The 20,081-nt window shown below is 52.7% G+C and overlaps 1 protein-coding gene across 1 annotated transcript in view; it reads left to right on the top strand.

Moving 5' to 3' along the window:
• The first annotated feature begins 224 nt into the window (after positions 1-224).
• Positions 225-20,081, top strand: part of VAT1 (vesicle amine transport 1) — a 25,442-nt gene continuing 5,585 nt past the window's right edge. The window contains exons 1-5 of the mRNA XM_039516415.1: positions 225-780; positions 12,611-12,818; positions 13,314-13,484; positions 13,604-13,693; positions 14,796-15,037. Of these exons, the coding sequence (XP_039372349.1) occupies positions 433-780; positions 12,611-12,818; positions 13,314-13,484; positions 13,604-13,693; positions 14,796-15,037 (1,059 nt within the window). The 5' untranslated portion in view covers positions 225-432. The remainder of the gene's footprint in view (positions 781-12,610; positions 12,819-13,313; positions 13,485-13,603; positions 13,694-14,795; positions 15,038-20,081) is intronic.

The following is a 20,081-nucleotide window of genomic DNA, read 5'->3' as shown; positions in this document are numbered from 1 at the left end:
AAAGACTTTCACTGTTCAGATCTGCAGGTTATGAGACCAGCTTGTTGCTGGCGTTTGGCTACCTTCTGTGGGAGCTTGGGTTTGACACTGGGGTCCTTACTTGTGGGTTAAGTTCTGACTCCCCGTCCTCTAACTTGCGCTCCCAGTGTGGGGAAGAGAACCCAGGAGTCCTGGCTCCAGCCCCTGCGTGAGGCGCCGCTCCCCGCGGAGGGAGCTGCTGGCTCCGCTCCGCTCCGCGCGCCGCCTTCCACGTTTTCCCTCATTCCAGCCACGCCCCGGATTCCGGCTCCGGGTTTCCCGCAGGCCCGCGCTCAGCCCAGCTGTTCGCAGCTGTCCGGCCGCCGCTGCCCGGTGTCCTGCGCCCGCCCGCCCCGTCCGCTGTCCCGGCCCGGCCGCTCCGAGCCCGGCCTCCGGCCCCACCCGAGCCCGGCCATGTCCGGGGAAGAGGCAGCGGCGCCCCCGGCCCCCGCCGACCAGGCGCCCCCGGCGGAGCAGCAGGCGGCGGGCGGCGGGGACGCGCCCCCGGCGGAGCCCCAGTACCGGGCCCTGGTGCTCTCGGGCTTCGGCGGCTACGAGAAGGTGAAGGTGCAGGTGCGGCGGGGCGAGCCCAGCCCGCGGCCCGGGGAGCTCGCCGTGCGGGTCCGAGCCTGCGGCCTCAACTTCGCCGACCTGCTGGCCCGGCAGGGGCTGTACGAGCGGCTGCCGCCGCCGCCCGTCTCCCCCGGCATGGAGTGCGCGGGCACCGTGCTGGCGCTGGGCGAGGGGGTCACCGGCCGCCAGGTGAGGCGGGGGCGAGCCCGGCGGGGCGGGCGAGCCTGGGGTGTGGGAACCTGGGGCCAGGAACGGGGCGGCCGGGGCCGGGGCAGGCGAGCTTGGGGGTCGGGGGAGGCGAGGCCGGAGCGGGGGAGGTGAGCTGGGGGAGGCAAACCCGGGGCCAGGATCGGGGGAGGCGAACCCGGGGAGGTGGGGCCGGGGCTCGCCCAGGGCAGGCGGCCGCCTGACGGTCTCGGGGCGCCCCGCCCTTCCCGCGCCCAGGCGGACCGGGAGGCGAGCCCGGGGCCGGGGTGTGAGGGGCGTGGGAGGTGAGCTGGGAGAGGCGGGCCCGGGGCCCCGGGGGCAGGGCAGGCGAGGCTGGGGCCAGGACCGGGGAGGCGAGCGGCGGGGAGGGGGCGTGAGGGCTGGGGGAGGCGAGCCTGGGGCCGGGGGCGAGCCCGGGGCCGGGGGTGTGAGGGGCGGGGGAGGTGAGCTGGGAGAGGCGGGCCGGGGGGGGGGTGGCGGGGCAGGCGAGGCTGGGGCCAGGACCGGGGGAGGCGAGCGGCGGGGTGGGGGCGTGAGGGCCGGGGAGGCGAGCCTGGGGCCGGGGCGGGAGGCGAGCCCGGGGCTGGCGGCCGCCTGACGGTCTCGGGCGCCCCGCCCTTCCCGCGCCCCGGCGGGGCGGCAGCCGGGCGATGCCCTGGCGGGTCCCTCCCGGAAGACCGGGGGGGGGGGGTCCCCCGCTCCGCGGCCGGGAAACAATGGGGGCTGCGGTGCGCATGCGGCCGGGGGCTCGGGAGCGGCCGCCCCGGGCCCGCCGCTGGGTTCCGCCCGCGTGTGCAGCCAGGGGCGGCTGGTCTGAGTCGGGCTGGGGGTGTTTGGGGCAATTGCCCCCTTGCTGTGGGGCGCTGTGGGGGAGCTGGGCGCACCCCGCTTTGTGGCATGTCCGGCCCTTCCAGCCCGAGCAGAAGGATCCGTGTTAATGTCTGCAGGCAGCGCAGGTGCTGGATCTGGGGGATGGGGGGGAGCTGCAGCACCCTCGGCTGGGGGTGGTGTCCAGCAGATCCAGGGTTTACAGTTTGGTTCAGTGGTTCTCAGCTCTCCCCCCCACCCCAACTGTACAAATTGTTCCCATGCCCTTGGCTGACAGTGGGACAAGGGAGATGGTGATAAATCAGCCAATAACCCCATAGCCTGGGTGAGGGGGGCACTTCCTAGCCAGGGGCCTCCAGAAAGTGAGGTCCCTTGATTGTGTGATGCAACATAGGGATAAAACAAGTAGTGGCAGTTCTGTCACCAGGTAGAACTGCATCCTTTCCTGCCCCTGATACCGCGGTGCCAGTACAGTGTCCCGTGGCCACAAAAGGAATGCCCTTTAACCCTGGAACACTGTGTAATAGCTCTGTCGATAGCCTCTCCTCATGCATGTGGTCACATTAACTAGTGGAAGCTAGACCTGTCTGTGATTGTACAATATCTGTTCCATGAGTTGAATATAAAAACATGGTTTTCATTCAGCACAAGGCAGGAAAACAGGTTTCTGGTCTGTTCACAACATATAGTGGGAGGATAATCTTGTGAAGGGCAACAAAAATGACTATGGACTGGAACAGCTTGCGTGTGAGGAGGGGGACTGTTCAGCTTGGAAGAGACACGACTGAGGAGGGATGTGGGTGAGGTCTATAAAATCATGACTGGTGGAGAAAGTGATTAGGGAAATATTATTTACGCCTTCACATATCACAAGAACCAGGGGGCACTCAATGAAATTAATAGTCAGCAATTTTAAGACATAAGAAAGTATTTCTTCATGCAACGCACAGTCAACCTGTGGAACTCATTGCTAAGGGATATTGTGAAAGCCAAAAGTATATCTGAGTTTAAAAAAAAAAAAAGAACTAGATAAGTTCACAAAGGATAGATCCATCAATGGCTGTTAGCCAAGATGGTCAGAGACACATCCATGTGCTCCGGGTGTCCCATAGTCTCTGACTGCTAGAACCTGGGACTGGATGATAGGGGATGGATCTCTTAATAAATTGCCCTGTTCTGTTCATTCTTTCTGAAGCATCTGACACTGGCCAATGTCAGAAGACAGGATGCTGGGCTAGGTGGACCCTTGGTCTGACCCGGTCTGGCCATTCTTATGTTCTTCTATATTACACTGTCCCAGTGTTACTTTTCTCAGCAGGTGTTAGGCAAAGATGGTTTCTCTTTATTGTCACTGTTACAAAAAGAAAAAACTGTTCCCAGCCAGCCTATATTACCTGTGCTGGACTGAATGTCTGTGACTGCTTCTCTACAAATGTAAAGTGTATCCGCCCACTCAGGGTGGGGCAGTTCCCATGAAGCTGGATTTAAATTAAACTGCTTTGAGGTGTCATTTTGTAGAAATCGGTTTAGTGAATTACTATTTAAATTGCAAAGAATTTCAATCTCATTAGGAGTTGTAAATCCAGCACTTGGCGTATGTGCTGAGACATCAGACTTTCGTGCGACAAAATTGTCTTCAAAATAAAAGCTGCATACTCTGATTTGGGGGCTTCCATTCAAAGCATATTTATGTGCTATTAAATGCAGCATATGTGCAACAAAGGCAGTCTATGGAGATGATCATATTAACACATCAATCTCGGAGGCTAGTTTCTCTATGTCATTGTCTTTATGGATGAATGTTACTTAAGAGCTCTTCAATAGTAAAACAAAGGTTCTGTATTAATTAGCTTTTTCTAAATATATGTAATCCTTTTACTGAATGGTTGCCTGCTCCAATCCCACTGTAACTGGCACATTGTGGATGAGTCACTAGAGATGGTTGGCTGCTTTAATAACACAGGTGTGCTATAGAGGTCACTTGCTCAGGTGCAGGTGTGAAGCTTTCCAATTAGGGTTGGCAGAACTGTTGATTACAAATTGGTTGTTTTTTATTTTGACTGGGCTGTTTTGTCTCAACACTCTGTAGCTGCTGTCAGATGCATCTTTCTACAATAAGGAGGAAGTTATCTTTAATGAATGATGTTTCAGAACTGGATATGCTGCAGGGGACAATATATCTGCCTGTTTCTGATAATTATGAGATCTATAGTAAACAGCTGTGCAGATTGACTATGCATCTAATATGGCTTAATCCAGGGAAAGGGAGAAGAGCCTTAGCTAAACTGTTTGAGCATTAGAATACTTGGCAGTACTGTAATGATCTCCACCACAGATCTTCATCTGCTTTTAAGCTACCTAAATGAGTCTCTTTCTGGGAAAATGCAGATGTCTCTCAGACCACATTCTATGGGTTCTTTCCTCATTTCTGGGTCTTTAAGTGTTAGTGCAGCTGATTACTATTAGTCATCTACTTGTTGTCCAGCTCTCATTTTGAGGAATTAAGCTGCTATATTGTATTCCTTTCTCCCTGCCCTCAAGAGTTTACAATCTAGATAGACAAAGATTGGGCCTGTCTTACAGTGTGTTTGAACAGTCCTCAGCATGAAGGGACCCTGATTTCTGGAGCCTCTAAGCACTACTGCAATAAAAATAGCTTACTATTAACGTACTAGATCCGCTCTGGAACAATATACAGTATATATTTCATTTAAAGATCAGTTTGGTGGTTTTTAAAACACTTCCACCCCTCGCCAGCTAATAGCAGGTTTATTTAATAGATTTCTGTTCTCATAGTTTCTCCCAAAGAGTTTAAATGGATGTTAATCTGTCTGGCAGATCAGTCCTGAGTGTATTATAAACATATTAGTCCTGAGTTCTGGGAGTCTTGTCTCACTGTAATGAAATGGAGAATGTTTCCAAGATAGTCTTGAATTCTCCACTGGTTATAGAACCCTAGAATTACCACCATTCCTGTTGCTGACACCCACCCGGAAGTGGTTAGTACCCTCCTGGGTTTCTTCCTAGCACGTACTGCTGTGCAGCCACTAGTGTGGGGCAGGTGAAACGTTGCTCATACCCACTTGCTGATGAAAGGCTCTCAGCAGAGCAGATGGCAGTAGCAGAACACATCTGTTTGACATCAGCTGTTTGGGGAATAAGTAAAATTAAAAATTAAAAAAAAAGTGTCCAGGTTTAGTAAACTTGAGGCCGGCTGCGTGACTGTTTTGCTGTCCCTAGGAATGGCGGGAACACGTGGTGATCCCATAGTGAGCTGTAGGCAGTATGCTCAGCCCCCCTGTGTGTGCATGATGTATGTGGAAAATGCATGTGCATGTTGTAGAAGGGTTCATGTAAAAGGTGAAGGCTGCAGAGCATCAATAACACTTTTTTCCTGACACTGGTGCCAAGTAAATACAGGATTTCCTGCCAGCAACGGAAGATTGTGTTTTCTTTTAGCATGAAAGATGCATGGCCCAGGAGTAGTGGAGGCTTCAGGGATAAGCAGTTCCAGTGATGCTGATTTTTACATTGTCTCCAGAACCAGTTTGAGGCATCCACCAGAATGTTGGGGGCGGAGGGGGGAAGAGGCTATTTATTGGCAGGAAGAAATGTCTAGCTATAACTTAATTTAAAAGGAGAATCTTCTTGGGAGTCTGGCGAGTATGAGATCAGCTGCTAAGGCCCTTTGTCTAAGGGTGACATGGCTGTTGGCCTGCATGGACAGAACATCACAGGAAAAAAATAACTCTGTGCACTTGCTGGAGCACCCCTGTACCCGAACCAGTTTCCAAAATCTGAAATTCTGTAAGAGCTAGATGAGGGCAGATTTGCAGGGCAGACAGTCTTGGAGAGATGGGAGATCAGATGGAAGATTGTGGCATTCTTATTTCTGTTTTTTATGAGGTTTTGCATGAGCAAAATTGCGTGTTCATTGGCGTTAGCGAGAACCCCCGGGATGCTCTCCGCCTGACCGCGGTTTCTGAACATAGCTAAAACGCGATTTGTAACCAGTTTCAGTGTGGAAGGAGATTGCTACAACCATTGCAAATGCTGTTTCCCAGCCTTAGAGCTGACAAGGCCTCAAGGGCATTAGCAGGTTAGCTGCTGTGAGGTCTTGCTGAGGCTAATGCAGCATGATTCTGGCATTACGCTATAGATCACGGTTATCTTTGGAAGTTCGTAGGACTGAAACACCCTCTTTGTTCTGTTTCAGAGTAGCAGCCGTGTTAGTCTGTATCCGCAAAAAAAACAGGAGGACTTGTGGCACCTTAAAGACTAACAAATTTATTTTAGCATAAGCTTTCGTGAGCTGCAGCTCACTTCTTCGGATGCATAGAATGGAACACACAGACAGGGGATATTTATACATACAGCGAACATGAAAAGGTGGAAGTATGCATACCAACAGGCAGAGTCTAATCAATTGAGATGAGCTATCGTTAGCAGGAGGAAAAAAAACTTTTTGAAGTGATAATTAAGATGGCCCATAGAAGGTGTGAGGAGAACTTAACATAGGGAAATAGATTCAATTGGTGTAATGACCCAACCATTCCCAGTCTTTGTTCTGTTTCTCTCATTAAAGCTTTGGTAGGTCATTGACAAACGTGCCAAGTTTTTTCCCTTCACCTGTTATCATTGGGCTAACAGAGTCATGACCGTTTCAGAGACGCGTCCAGGGAATGTATTCCCAAAGCCTCTCAAACAAACCTTGATTATTAAATATGATTCGGTTACGCTCTCCCCTCCCCCCAACGAAAACATTTCAGTTTGCTCAAGTGTAAATGCCAAACCCACACAGCTATGAGCCTTTCCGCTGCCTCGGCTGTGCCGCTCTGCTGTCCAATATGCTGCTATCTGGTTTTGCTGGCGCCCCTCCCGACACACTATGAACAGATGCTCCCTGTCTGGGGGGATAAGAGCAGCTCACTGGAGAGGCTTTGGGTTTCGTGCATCTGGAAGCAAAACTAAATTTGAAAGATGAACAGATTTACACCCACACTGAAACTATGGGTACGTCTACATTGCAAGTAAACACCTGTGGTTGGCCCATGTTAGCTGACACTGCGAGGGAGGGGGGTCCCAGAGCCGGGGCCTACACTGCAGTTTTATAGCTCCACACCTTGGCTGGGAGCCTGGATCAGCTGACGCAGGCCAGCCAGGGTGGTTAATTGCAGTGTAGACACATCTTGCCTTGTGTCACAGTGCTCTTAAAGTGACGAGAGGTCCAAGGTGGGGGAGGTAACATCTTTTATTGGATCAACTTCTGTTGGTGAGAGACGAGCTTTCGAGCTGACACAGAGGTCCAGTAAGTTCGGCATGAGGTGAGAGGATTGTGTGGTCCTCTGTACTTCCTGAATATAGAGCAAAGTGAAATCTGAGGGTCTCCTTAGGTGTCTGGCAGGACAGACTTAAGCTCTGAGTTTACCCCAGGCACTTGGGTTTATTGAGTGGCAGCTGAATGCAATGGCTGCACATTTGGAGAATTCGGTCCATCGAGTTGCCACGTGGAAAGGCTTTTTCCACATGTGCATACCCGTAAGTCACCTTTGAAGAACGTCCGATTCTTGTATCGGATAGAAGTGTACGTAGTTTGTGGAGATTTGATTGGTTCATACAATGCTTATTCCACGTCTGCCCACCCCCCTTCCAGTGCCATCAGAGAGTAGAGCTGATTCTATTGATATCCCTCAGCCTTGATGTAAACTCCGTTTTGATGTTGAGTTCACCTGCAGCCACATTGTTTTCTGCTGTGATTCCCTCGGGATTTGCAGGGTCAGGCCATTTAACAAACTCCTGGAAACTGCTCTTATGTTGAAATACTTCTTATCATTATCTGAGATTTCTTTTAAGAGCAGAAGCTTAAAGCAAAGGCCTGTACTGTGGAAGGAAATCTCTTCTACATGGGCTTCCCTGCTCACATCCTAGCAGGGAGTTTTTGGCACAGCTGTTGGACTCTGTGGCGAAATCACTTCCAAAAGAGGAGAAATATATGGAAATTGCCTTTGTGACTTATCAGCTGACTCATATAACAAAGTCACGTGCCTCTTTCAGTGCAGAGTTCAGAGGAGCTCAGTTACTTCCCCCAAATCCTTCTTCAGAAAACATCTGAGGCGTGAAGAATCTAGAACTGCTCACTGCACATGCTGTTCAAATAGAAAGAGTCTGGTAAAAAATGCAATGCTTTCCTAGTCTCTCCCTTCCTGGACTGATGCTCCTAGAGCAGTGGTTCTTAACCTGGGGGGCATGCACCCCCTGGGAGTGCGAGATGCCCTTTCTGGGGGTCTGAGACAGGCCAGATATTTTTTAGAAGGTAAATCATCGAAAACACAAATTAAGCACAGGCACGTAGGTGCAGCTACTTTGTTTCATCAAACCTATGTATTAACATTATACATTTTTTAATGATTACTGTAATACACAAACAAAAACAGGTTTAAAGAACTGACCTACTTCAACGATTTTTGATACGGGGTGCGAGAACATATGTTGAGAACCAAAGGGGGTGCAGGCTGCAGTAAAGGTTAAGAACCACTGTCCTAGAGTATCCCCTTCACAGCCTCATTTGGGACTCAGATAGCAGCCAGCGTTTGGGATGGTTCTTGGGTTCTGGTGATTGGTAACTCCACATTCCCAAAGTGTATTGTATTGTTTCACAGCTAAAGCTGCTGTATTGGCACTCCACAAATAACACCCTGAAGCACATCTCGGCGCTCCAGGCCTTTGCCAGGTAATAACTGACACCATGCCAGCTTTCTGCACCTCGCGCTGTAGTCGAAAGGCACCAGGCATGAGTTGTCTGGACACGTTTAACCTTCCCTCTGTCATTCAGAATGAACAGTGATGCAAACAGAGCATGAAGCTGATGACCGTGCTGGACTGAACAGCACTTTAAAGTTGGGCGTGCTGTATCCAAAGACAGGTCTTACTAACCCAGTGCAACCATCTGCCCAGGAGTCTCTGTCCACGCACGAACAAATTCAGCCGTGAACGTAAGAACGGCCAGACTGGGTCAGACCAATGGTCCATCTAGCCCAGTGTCCTGTCTTCCACCAGTGGCCAATGCCAGATGCTTCAAAGGGAATAGAATAGGGCTATTATCAGTTATCCATCCCGTCATCCAGTCCCAGCATCTGGCAATCAGAGGCTTAGGGACACCCAGCACATGGGGTTAAATCCCTGACCATCTTGGCTAATAGCTAGAGCCCTGCGCAATTACGAAATTTGTATCCACAGCCAATCCACGATCCCAAACGTGGTCAGTGGATATAAAGCAGATATTGATAGGCCTGTCCTCCGTGAACTTACCTAATTCTTTTTTGAAACCAGTTATAGTTTTGGCCTTCACAACGTCCCTTGGCAACGAGTTCCACGGGGTGACTGTGCGTTGTATGAAGAAGTACTGTACTTCTTTTTGTTCGCTTTAAACCTGTTGCCTATTAATTTCATTGGGTGGCCCCTCATTCTTCTGTTATGTGAAGGGGTAAATAACACTCCCTTATTCACTTTCTCCACAACATTCATGATTTTGTAGACCTCTAGCGCAGCCCCCTTACTCGTCTCTTTTCCAAGCTGAACAGTCCCACTCTTTTGAATCTCTCCTTATGTGGAAGCTGTTCCATACTCTTAATTATTTTTGTTGCCCTTCTCTGTACTTTTTCCATTTTTAATATCTCTGTTTTGAGATGGGCAACCCGAACTCCATGCAGTATTCAAGGTGTGGGCTTGCCATGGATTTATATAGAGGCAATATGATATTTACTGTCTTATCTGTCCCTTTCCTAATGGTTCCTAACATTCTGTGCGCTTTTCGGACTGCTGCTGCACATTGAGTGGCTGTTTTCAAAGAACTGAGGCAAAATCAGTACTTGGTCCTGCCTAGTGAAGTCAGGGGGCTGCTGGACTCGATGACCTTTCAAGGTCCCTTCCAGTTCTAGGAGATAGGTGTTAGACCCCATCATTTTATATGTATAGTTGAGAGTGTTTTCCAATGTGCAGTACTTTGCATTTATCCACATTGAATTTCATCTGCCATTTTGTTGCCCAGCCTTGTGAGATCCCTTTGTAACTCTTCACAGTCTGCTTTGGACTTTACCCTGAGTAATTTAGTACTGTCTGCAAATTTTGCCACCTCACTGTTTACCCCTTTTTCCAGATCATTTATGAATATGTTGACCCATAGGTGACTCATAAATGACGAGATGGGGGGGCATGTGACCGCCCCACACATTGCTTCTTCTGCCCATCCATTGACCCTTTACATGCTCCCCTCCTCACTGTCCTCTCCCCACTTTGCCCCTTCACCCACCACCATCCCCACTGCTGCTCCATAAACCCCCGGTGGAGTGCGTCCTGCTCCCAGCGTTGTGTGGAGCCCCTGGCAGGAGCACTCAGCACCCCTGCAGCCTGCCCAGCGGGCTCCTTCCTCCTCAGCTGCCTCTGGCCGGACCAGCACCCCAGGAAACCCTGAGACTCTCCCACATGGGGTGCTGCCCAGGAGGAACCAAGCCCTGCGTGTGCCAAAGCCGCCTGGAGCCCTGCCGGTGCCAGGTGGACACTACACTGGCACATAGGCACCGACTTCTGCTTGCGCCGGTGGGTGCTCACCCCCCCCTCTGCCCTGACTCCACCCCGGCCCCACTCCCTCTCGCCCCTATTCCAACCCCTTCCCCAAATCCCCGCCCCAGCCCCGCTCCTCCCTCCCGGAACTTGCTTCAGCTGTTTGGCAGCGGCAAGCGCTGGGGGAGGAGGCGGGGTGGGGGAGGTGGAGAGGGGAGCTTGGCTGCCAGTGGGTGCAGAGCACCCACTAGTTTTTCCCCATGGGTGCTCCAGCCCCGGAGCACCCACAGAGTCTGCACCTGTGCACTGGCACGGGGGAGCCTCTCCACCCCTCAGATAAACGCTGGAGTAGGGAGGGGAAGCAATTTCCAGCCAAACCTGCAGGCTCCCCAGCAGCCCCTTGGGCGGGGGCTTAGCTTCCTCTCCCCCCCCGCTGTCCCAGGTCCTGGCCCCAGTGAGCATGGGGCTGCTCCGTCCCCTAGGCGCCCTCCCCGGCTGAGCCACCTCTGGCCGGACTCCACAGCTGCGGAAGCCCCTGCAGTCAGGTTTCCTGGTGCACAGTGCTTCTTCCCCCAGCAAATCGTATTCATCAGTGTGTGATCGTTCTGTTCTGTACCACAGCCTCAGCCAGTCTGCCAGGTGCTGAAGTCAGGCTGACCGGCCTGTAATTGCCGGGATCGCCTCTGGAGCCTTTTATAAAAATTGGAGTCACATTAGTATCTGGTACAGAGGCTGATTTAAATGGCAGGTTACATACCACAGTTAGTAGTTCTGCAATTTCATCTTTGAGTCCTTCAGAACTCTTGGGAGACTATCACCTGGGCCTAGTGATGTATTACTGTTTAATTTATCAGTTTGTTCTAAACCCACTTCTATTGACACCTCAGGCTGGGACAGTTCCTCAGATCTGTCACCTAAAAAGAATTGTTAATGTGTGGGAATCGCTCTCACATCCTCTGCCCGGGTAGCCAAAGTGACTGACCCTTGGAGCCGCGTACGACAGTCTTCAGAAGTTTGAGAGCCGGGGTGCACCTGCTGGGGCTTGGGGTTTCAGCCCCATGGGAGATTCCTGTGGAGAATTGGGGCTGAAGTCCCAAGACCCACCCCCCTGCTGAGCAGAAGCCTCTACCCCACCACTCTGCTGCAAGGCAGAGGCCCCGAGCTCCACCTCCAGTCTGGTAGGTGGAGAATGGGGGGAGTGTGGGCGGGCCCCTTGAGCTGCACTTTAATGGTAAAAAAGCCACATACGGCTCAGTTTGGCCACCCCTGACCTATGCAAAGAAATCATTTAGCTTCTCTGCATTGTTTTTTTTCTTCCTTGAGTGCTCCTTGACCACCTCAATCCTCCAGTGGCCCCACTGATTGTTTGCAGGCTTCCTGCTTCTGGTGTACTTAAAAACATTTTGCTGATAGTTTGAGTCTTTTGCTAATTGCTCTTCAAATTCTTTTTTGGCCTGGCTAATGGGAAAATTCTGTGCTGCTTAAAGCAGTGATGTTGCTGCAGTGCTGCAGAAGTCAGACCCGCGAGGTGTATAACCCAGTGCAGGAATCTCTGCAGAAGCTGTAGAACTAGAGTGGAATTTGCAGCAGTTTGCAGAGAAATGCAGGTGTAGCTTCAGCTACGTTGCTGGGCTCTTCCGCACAGTGTCTGTATCCATTTCAACATCGTTAAAGTGCCGAATATCCTGTTGTTGTTCGAGAGCTAGCAATGAGTATGGTCCCTGCCCTAAGGAGTTTACACCAACCACCGTGCCACGAGGAGCCAACAGAAAACCGGAATAGTGTCCATGTGCCAGTCTTCTGAGCTGTCAGGCAAAGTAGAAAGTACAAATTCTCTCCACTGTGGTGCTCTCCTGTAATCACAACTATTGGAGCGCTCTTACTTTTGGTTTCATGCTTACGTCACTAGATCCCAAGACATTGCTGCCTTCAAGTGGCCGAGGCGCTTGTTAGAGAGGGACCTCTCAAAGGGATGCAGATGTCACAGAATGGCTCGAGGCCTTGGACTCTGCATCTTGGTCCCTGTTTGGGAATTCTCCCCCACCCTCTCCCTGCCTCGCCTCAAGTTTCAGCCCAAGCTTCACGTTCTAAGTGAAGCTAAACTCCAGAAGTTTGCTCTCCCTTTTCCCATCTAGTGTGTCGCACAAAGCCAGGCCTCGTGTCAGGAGCCTGGCTAGGGGACGGCAAACGCATATTGAGTCTGTGGAGCAGAGTCTCTGCATTCCCAGCCAGAGACCAGGAGCAGTCCAGGCACTGGAGACCTGTGCATTGTGTCTGTAAAGAAACTGGTGCTGTGTTTAGTGCTGTGGCTAAGTGCAGACTGGGATGCCCAGGCTGCTGGGTGACACCTCCCTGCTGACCCAGTGCATGCCACCATCGGCCATGCCACCATGGCCCTCTCACTCCACTCTCTCTCTGGCCTTAGGTTGGTGATAAGGTGATGGTGCTGGCCAGAGCAGGGCTCTGGCAGGAAGTCGTGACCGTCCCAGCCAATCAGACTTACCCGATGCCTGACGGAATGAGCTTCGAGGAAGCGGCCGCCTTTCTGGTCAACTACATCACGGCGTACATGATCCTCTTTGACTTTGGGAACCTGAGGCCCAACCAGAGCGTTCTCATCCACATGGCTGCCGGTAACGTGTGCTGCGCCGGGGCTCAGCCCATGGGCAGTTGGCTTCAGAATGGCCAGTCCAACTGCTGGGAGGGGAGATGACTTGGGTGCTTGGACAAAGGGGTGACAAACCTGATATAAAGGCTTAGACAGATCAGCTACACAGGTGCTGGGTTGGCAAAATATCCCACTGTGCTATTGGCGGATTCTGTCCATACCCCGGCCTGTGGGATGCCACACAGTAAAACCAGATGGGTCTGATTGTATTAAAGCCCTGAGCACCATAGTGAGGTGGCAGATCCCAGGGCCATATAGTTAGCCTGAGGCCATCAAGCTCTCTTAGGCTCAATGCATGAGCGTTTCTGAACCGCAGACAAATCCTTCACTCTGAGATTGAGCCATGGCGTGGAGTCGGGTAGGGGTGGGGGGCGCAGCAGCAGCACATCCAGGGACTGGTTTGTCTCCTATGCCCCTTTCCTGTCCACTCCTCTAATTCCCCTTTTGCTGCCTGTTTCAGGGGGGGTGGGAACAGCTGCCATTCAGCTCTGCAAGACGGTGGAGAACGTCACCATCTTTGGCACTGCCTCTGCCTCCAAGCACGACGCCCTCAGGGAAAGCGGGGTCGCTCACCCAATTGACTACAGGAGTATGGATTACGTGGAGGAAGTCCGGAAAATCTCCCCAAAAGGTACCATGAGCGATTGTGGGGAGGATGGGGTGGGATGGGGCTTCCCTACCCTGCTACAGGCCTATCCCTCAGGAAATGGAAAGAAACCGCCTGTAACTCTTTGTGCAAACTTTCTCTAGGAGTCGACGTTGTTTTGGATCCACTGGGAGGATCGGACACTACCAAAGCATTCAACCTCCTGAAGCCAATGGGCAAACTCATAACCTATGGTGAGTCTGAGGGAATGATGCATCTACTGAACAGCTGATGTCATCAGGCCAGGTTCCCTGTAGAGTGGAGTCATGCATTGGGCGGGGGAGGGTGGCTCTGCATGAGAGCACTCACACTGGTTTCCCCCAGCCAGGTCCCGAGGGAGAGCAGCCCACAGTGGCTGGTTACCACGTTAGTCTGAGCTCTAGTATCTGCTCTGTCTGGAGCGTCACATGCATTAGAAACCGGATTCCTGCTGGGGGTTCAGTTTGCTCATGTTTTATTTTGAGAGCTAGGTTCCTGTCCTCTCTCCCTGCCTGAGAGATGCAATTCGCTCCTCTCCATACACTGACCTGTCAAATCTCCCCTGCAAAGAGAATTGCTTCCTAGTCCGAATACACACATGCAGGGGGAAGTGGGATCTCTGTCCTGCTCATGGGATCAGTTGCAGTGAGTTTATCCTGATTCAGGCTGACTTAATGTGTAGCACTCATAGAAGCTCCCTTTTCTTCTGTGGGGTGTGTGGGTGATGCGGTTTGAAGCTACAGAATACTTCTCTCTCCATTCTCCAGCTGCAAAACACTGTGATTCTGTCCCCATAGACAAAGCCCTCACACAGCCCCTGACGGGCTATGTAGGAATCTCACGCTGACTGCATTCCGGCCCTTGGCATTGGCCTCCACTCTGTGGACTGCAGAGTGTTTTGGCAGGATTAACCATTACAGTGGGCCAGGCTCCGAAACCCTAGCTTGGGGTGGATTCGGCCAACACGGCTGGCTGCATTTTAGCCTCAGCAGTACTCAGCCATTGTACCAGTCTCACTGGCTTGGCACCTAAATCTAGCTGTGTTAATTCACTGCCTGTCCTAAGGTAAGAAACTCTCACGTTTTGAATACTTACTCTAGCAATGACCCTGCACATCTACTGGCCAAAAGGGGTCTTTGTTCCGTCACTCAAAGCCTCTTTGCCTCTGCGTTTCTTTGGTAGGTCCTGGCCTTGCCGCGGAGTGAGTACTCTGTGCTTTCTGAGCTGCCTTAGGACTGGTGCACTGGGTGCTCTTCACCAGGCATTATTAGCCTTTTGGGAGCTCTGAGCATGACTGTGGCCTTGACTTCCTCCTAGGGGTGGCCAACCTGCTCACTGGGCAGAAGAAGAACCTGATGGCCATGGCGAAGACCTGGTGGAACCAGTTCAGTATCAACGCTCTGCAGCTCCTGCACCTCAACAAGGCCGTGTGCGGCTACCACCTGGGTTACATGGATGAAGAGTTTGAGCTCATTGGGGGTGTTGTGGCCAAGCTGGTTAGCCTGTACAACCAGGGCAAAATCAAACCCAAAATAGACTCCGTATGGCCCTTTGAGCAGGTGAGTCCGAGTCGTGGTGCAGGCTGGCAGCCTCTGTAAGAGAGAAAGCGCTGCAGGGGCAGCTGCTGCCCCTGTTCCTAGCTGGGTTCTGCAGAGTTCCGGGTCGTGTTCTCTGGGATTTGTGGTTGGTTTTCTTTTGCAGTCGAGGTTCCCAACCAAGATGGTCTGTGTTGTGCCGTGTACACACTGAGACAGTCCCTGAGCCATGGAGCTTATAATCCTAACTAGACAAGTCAGACAAAGGGTGGGAGAAGGGAATATTATTATTTCCATTTCACAGACAGGGAACTGGTCCAGAGAGATTGTGTCTGGCCCGGGGTCACACTGGGAGCGTCAGAGCTGGGGAATGAACCCAGATCTCCTGCATCCCAGTTCAGTCTCTTAGCCACAAGACCACCACTCTCCCCACGGCAGTGCTCTCCTGCAGAGAAGAGCAGTGCAGCATGTACTGGAACTGGCTGGGTGACTGGCATCTGAACTACGTGGCTGGAGCACTCTGCGCCCAGTGTCCTTTTGATTTCCACTGGATTTGGAGCGGCAGGAACTGTGTGTACTGTGCGTAGTGCAGTGGGGCCCTGATCCTCGACTGGGCACTAGCACAATACAAGTAATAATCGCTCTCCCCTGGGGACCTGGCCTCCAGCCCCGCCCTGGAAGCTAGGCCAGAGGTGACGGAGTGCAGCCCTCTTGCTCCCCAAAAGCTGTGGCTGGTTAAGGAGCATCGTCCCTTGCTCTTGCAGGGAGTCTCCTAGTGCGTTAACCTCTACTTGCCTCCCCCCCGCCCCCGTCCAAACTGGAAGGATGGAGACGGGGGCGTGGAGCCTCTAGGATGGGTTTAAACTGGGGCACTGGGGATTACAGGAGACACTGACTTGCTTAGGAAACTTGTACTCAGCAGGATAAACCAGGGGCGCTGGAACAATTTTTATAGTGAGGGTGCTGAGAGCCATTAAACCAAATTATAAACCCTGCATACAATGGAAACCACTTCAAGCCAGGGGGTGCAGCAGCACCCCCCCCGCACCCCTGGTTCCAGCACCTGTGGTGTAAACTGAAGCAGGTTCTCAAGCTGGCTGCTGTTCACAGGATGAATGAGTCTCCTCTGCCAGGCAGAGAGCTACCAGCAGGAACTCAGCTTGGATTGCTAGTGTCGGGAGCCAGGTGTGGCTGGGAGTGATAATGGAGCCCTTGGGACATAAGGAGCACAGAGTGCCAAGCGCTAAGTGATATCTTGGAGCGCAGATCCTGGGGGAATCTGGAATAAGATGCGGCAGGCCTGTAGGGGCTGGGTAACGTGCTCAGTGTCTGCATGACTGATTTGCTGTTGGTCCATGCGTGGTAAGCCTGGAATCGCAGCTCATCGGAAATGTGAGAGAATTGGGGGGTGAACTTACACATCAGATAGCGTAACCCCAAAGTCCCCTGTACAGTGCGGTGAGGCCTGGGGGCCGCAAATCCCTGGGACGGGAGCAGGAGAACCCCGCTGCAGCGGTAGACGACAGAGTCCTGGGGAAGAGGCCAATGTGCTTTCTTCACTGGACAGCTGTTGGCTCCTACACGCTCCTCACTGGGTTTGGGCTGGCACAGGCTGTGGTTTCTCCCTGCGGGTGGGGAGATGGGGGCGTATCCTGCTGAGTCTGTGTCATGCAGATTCTTCGCTCTGAGTGGGAGCACCCGCCCGTTCTCTTCCCCTTAGCAGAGTAACTCTCTGTCTCTGCCTGGGGCTGCTCCGTGTGCTCCTTTTCTTCAGACCTGGCCCTGCTTAAGCAGGAGGAGCCTTGTTCCCAGCCCTGGGAGTGTTGTCCCAATGGCACAGGCTGCCCTGCAGAAAACAAAGGGGGAGTTGGGAGTGGCCGTGGGATGAGTGTGGCCAGGCTTGTATTTACCGTTGGGAGTTGTGGGTGTATTGGATGCTCTCATCCTTGGTGTGGGGAGCATTGGAGCCGGCTCTGGACCTGCCCGGGTCCTTGGCTGCGCATTGTGGGTGGATCCTGTGCACTCGAAGGCGCAGCCTGTGTCCCAGGTGCGCCTCGTGGAAGGTGTTCTCACGTCTGAGGCCAGCAGTTCCCCATGGCTGTTACTTGCATAACTTCCTGAGAGCTCCCTCGCTCACACTCCCTCCCCTGCGCCAGCAAATGTTTGCTGGGAGCCCCGGTGTCCTCCCTCCAGAGAGGGGCTGGTATCTGACACGCTCATTTCAGCGGGAAAGGGGAACCACTGAACAACAAGGAGCAAGAGAATTAAGCCATTTTCTTCTTTTTTAAATGCCTTTCAGACTGACTGTTTCAAGGCGTTCCCAAGCTGGGAACAGAGAAAGGGCCAAGGGGCTGAGTTACGTTGATTAATTACAGACAGCAGCGCTGCACACTGCGTGTGGGGCGTGTGCTGTGCATGTTACACTAGAGACTGCGCTGAATCTCTGCTCGGTAATTACAGAGGAAACTGTATGTGGGTGGGTGGGTCATTTAGTTGCTTCACCCTCAGATTTTTCTGCTGATTGGAAACTGAGGCAGCAGAACAGTGGAGATGCTGCAGAGTGAGACTGCGGCTTCGTAAATGGCTGTTACACGTTTCTGCATTTGGTGCATCCTTATGTTCAGTCAAATTCTGCTGTAGAGTCTGGGCTCTCCACCCTGATCTGTCTCTGGGGTGGGGAGAGTTCTTCCGAAACTAGATCTTTCTGCTAAACCCCGTGTGTTCAAACCAGTATTGCTAACGAGAGAATTCTCCTGACGCAGACCCTGCCCTGCCCTGCCCCATAGCACAGCGATAGTTTGCTATGGCAGCTCTGCAGAGTGGCCTTTAATAGCGCGATAGAAAAATTCCAAACCTGAGTATTGTAAAGGGCCCTAAAAGACTTGAGGGTCAGAAACCAGTGCCTGGCTGGAGGATAGCAGAGAATTACTGCACTGGTTTCCTGTCGGCATTTGTGACCTAGTCCAGAATTAAACAGTGATTTCTGAGACAAGAGCTGACATCTTGACCGCTTCCCAGCGAGAGAGCAGGACCAGGATAGCCGGGGTCCTCTGGGTCAGGATCGAGGGGCATCTGCAGAGCTGGGCGTGGGGTGCACAGGGCTGATAACAAATGGGACTCTGGGTTTGAAGATGAGCTGGGGTGTGGGCACCGTGCCTGCCCCAACATGTCTTGGTTTCAGGCACAACACAACTGCAAAGACTTCAGAGTGACTGACACACTGAACTGGAAATCTGTCTGCAACTGAAAGCAACATTTAAAAAAAAAATGGACTCATTTCCAAGCCTGGGGCAAGTGCTGTGGTGCTGTTAAAAGTCCTTTAATCAAGTCTGCCTTCAAAGGAGATAGATAAGAGACATACCACTTGGCCGCTGACTCTCCCTGAGCTCCTTGTGTCAGCCCAGAGCAGGGGATGGTCTGGCTAAGCTGGGGTCACGTGGGGGGAGACTGCAGAGATTGTCCGCTTCTGGCCTACACTAGACTTGCTTAACCCTCCTCTACTGCTCCACACCTTGAGGGGGGGAAGGGTGCTGTTGGCTCAGGCTGGAGGGAGCTGGGCACCTTTCCAGCAGAATGGGCCAGAATCGCCACTGGGGAGCTGGTTTGTAAGACAGGGAGCCTGGAGTGGCTTTCCTACCAAAACCCACTGGCCAATAGCATCCTGGGAGCCAGGGGTTAATCTCAGGAGTTTGCTGGACTTTACCAAGCAGCTTCTGGAGCCTGCCGATACAGCTCTGATTTCCGTCTAAACACATCAGGCTGCCCGAGCTCAGAGAGGCCCAGGAAGTCTGTGCTTCTCCGAGCTTAACTGTCCAGGCTGCCTCAGAGGTGTTGGGCAGAGGCCACCCGAGTGATCTCAGCCGTCAGTGAATGGACAGTAATGCATGGAGGTGTGTTACCCTTCCGGCCCAGCCAGGGGCAGAGCTCCTCTCCAGTGGGGAGCAGAGCTGGGGGACTTACTCCCCTTCACCCAGAAAGAACAGCTGCTTCTGAGGTCTCTACAGCAGAAGCCAAAAGAGATGGGGGGAGTTTCCTGTAAAGGGTCCCAAGTAACCTAGGCCCAAAATACAGATGTGCAAAGGGCCTAAAGAAGAGAGATGGGACCCTGTCTCCAGTAGCGGAGTCTCACCAGAGGGCCAGCGTAGTGCGGCAGGAGGGTGCTTGCTGCACTGGAGCAGCCAGTCTCTGGGGTGGGGTGACGGGGATTTGGCAGGGACCTTGCTGGAGGAAGGAGCAGATTTCTCTTTCCGATGCTAATTTGTAGCCTGTTTGCTGCCAGCAAAGCGTGTGCATTAGCTCGTAGCCATTGGTGTCAGATTGGCTTCTGGCCCCAAGCACTGACTGGAGCAGTACATGCTTCAGGCCTGTGCCTGGTCTCACTGAAGCATTCAGGTAGAGCTACGGAGATGGAGACACCACAGAGCGGAGGCAGGGCTGGGTTGTTTACCCAATTTAGAACCCAGCGTGGTGGCCCTGAACAGACCCACTGGCATTTTCCTGTCCAGTCCTGGGACTTCCCCAGCCTGCCCTGACTCGACAGCAGGTGAGGAAGTGCCTGCTAGATGTTCAGTCCGTGCTGCCGGCCTTGTGTTGGGCAGTGCTGTGGAGCGGGTCCTTTGAGGGCAGTTCTGGGAGGGGTGGGGATGCAGCTGAGAGACCCTTCCAGAGCCGGGGAGACACTCAGGTGCTTACCAGGTAGTTAGTTACCTGGTAAAACATCTTCCCCTGCCCGTGGTTCTGAGCCGGACCCTGGAGCGTCTCTGTGGAGGAACTGGCCTCGGTTGTTAATGGAGGGAGGAGAGAATTCCAAAAGACAAACTGGAGTAAGTCTGAGGAGCTCTGGCAATCTCCAGCCAGCACAGCGATCAGTCTGGCTGTTCAGACCCTGCTTTCCCTTTCCCCCCAGTCACCTGCAGTCTGTTTAAATTAACTCTGGCAGGAGGCGTGTGCTGTTTGTGCATCATTGTGCTGATCTCCTCCTGCCGGAAAGAGCAGCTCATAATGGGACCCTGATTGCATTACCAGCCAACAGCTTCTGCTCTGCCTGCATTGATCTGGGCATGCACTT

The sequence above is a fragment of the Mauremys reevesii genome, linkage group 27 (assembly GCF_016161935.1).
Source record: "Mauremys reevesii isolate NIE-2019 linkage group 27, ASM1616193v1, whole genome shotgun sequence".
Classification (NCBI taxonomy): domain Eukaryota; kingdom Metazoa; phylum Chordata; order Testudines; family Geoemydidae; genus Mauremys; species Mauremys reevesii.
The sequence above is the reverse complement of the archived record's forward strand: the minus strand, read 5'-3'. Positions and strand labels throughout refer to the sequence as shown.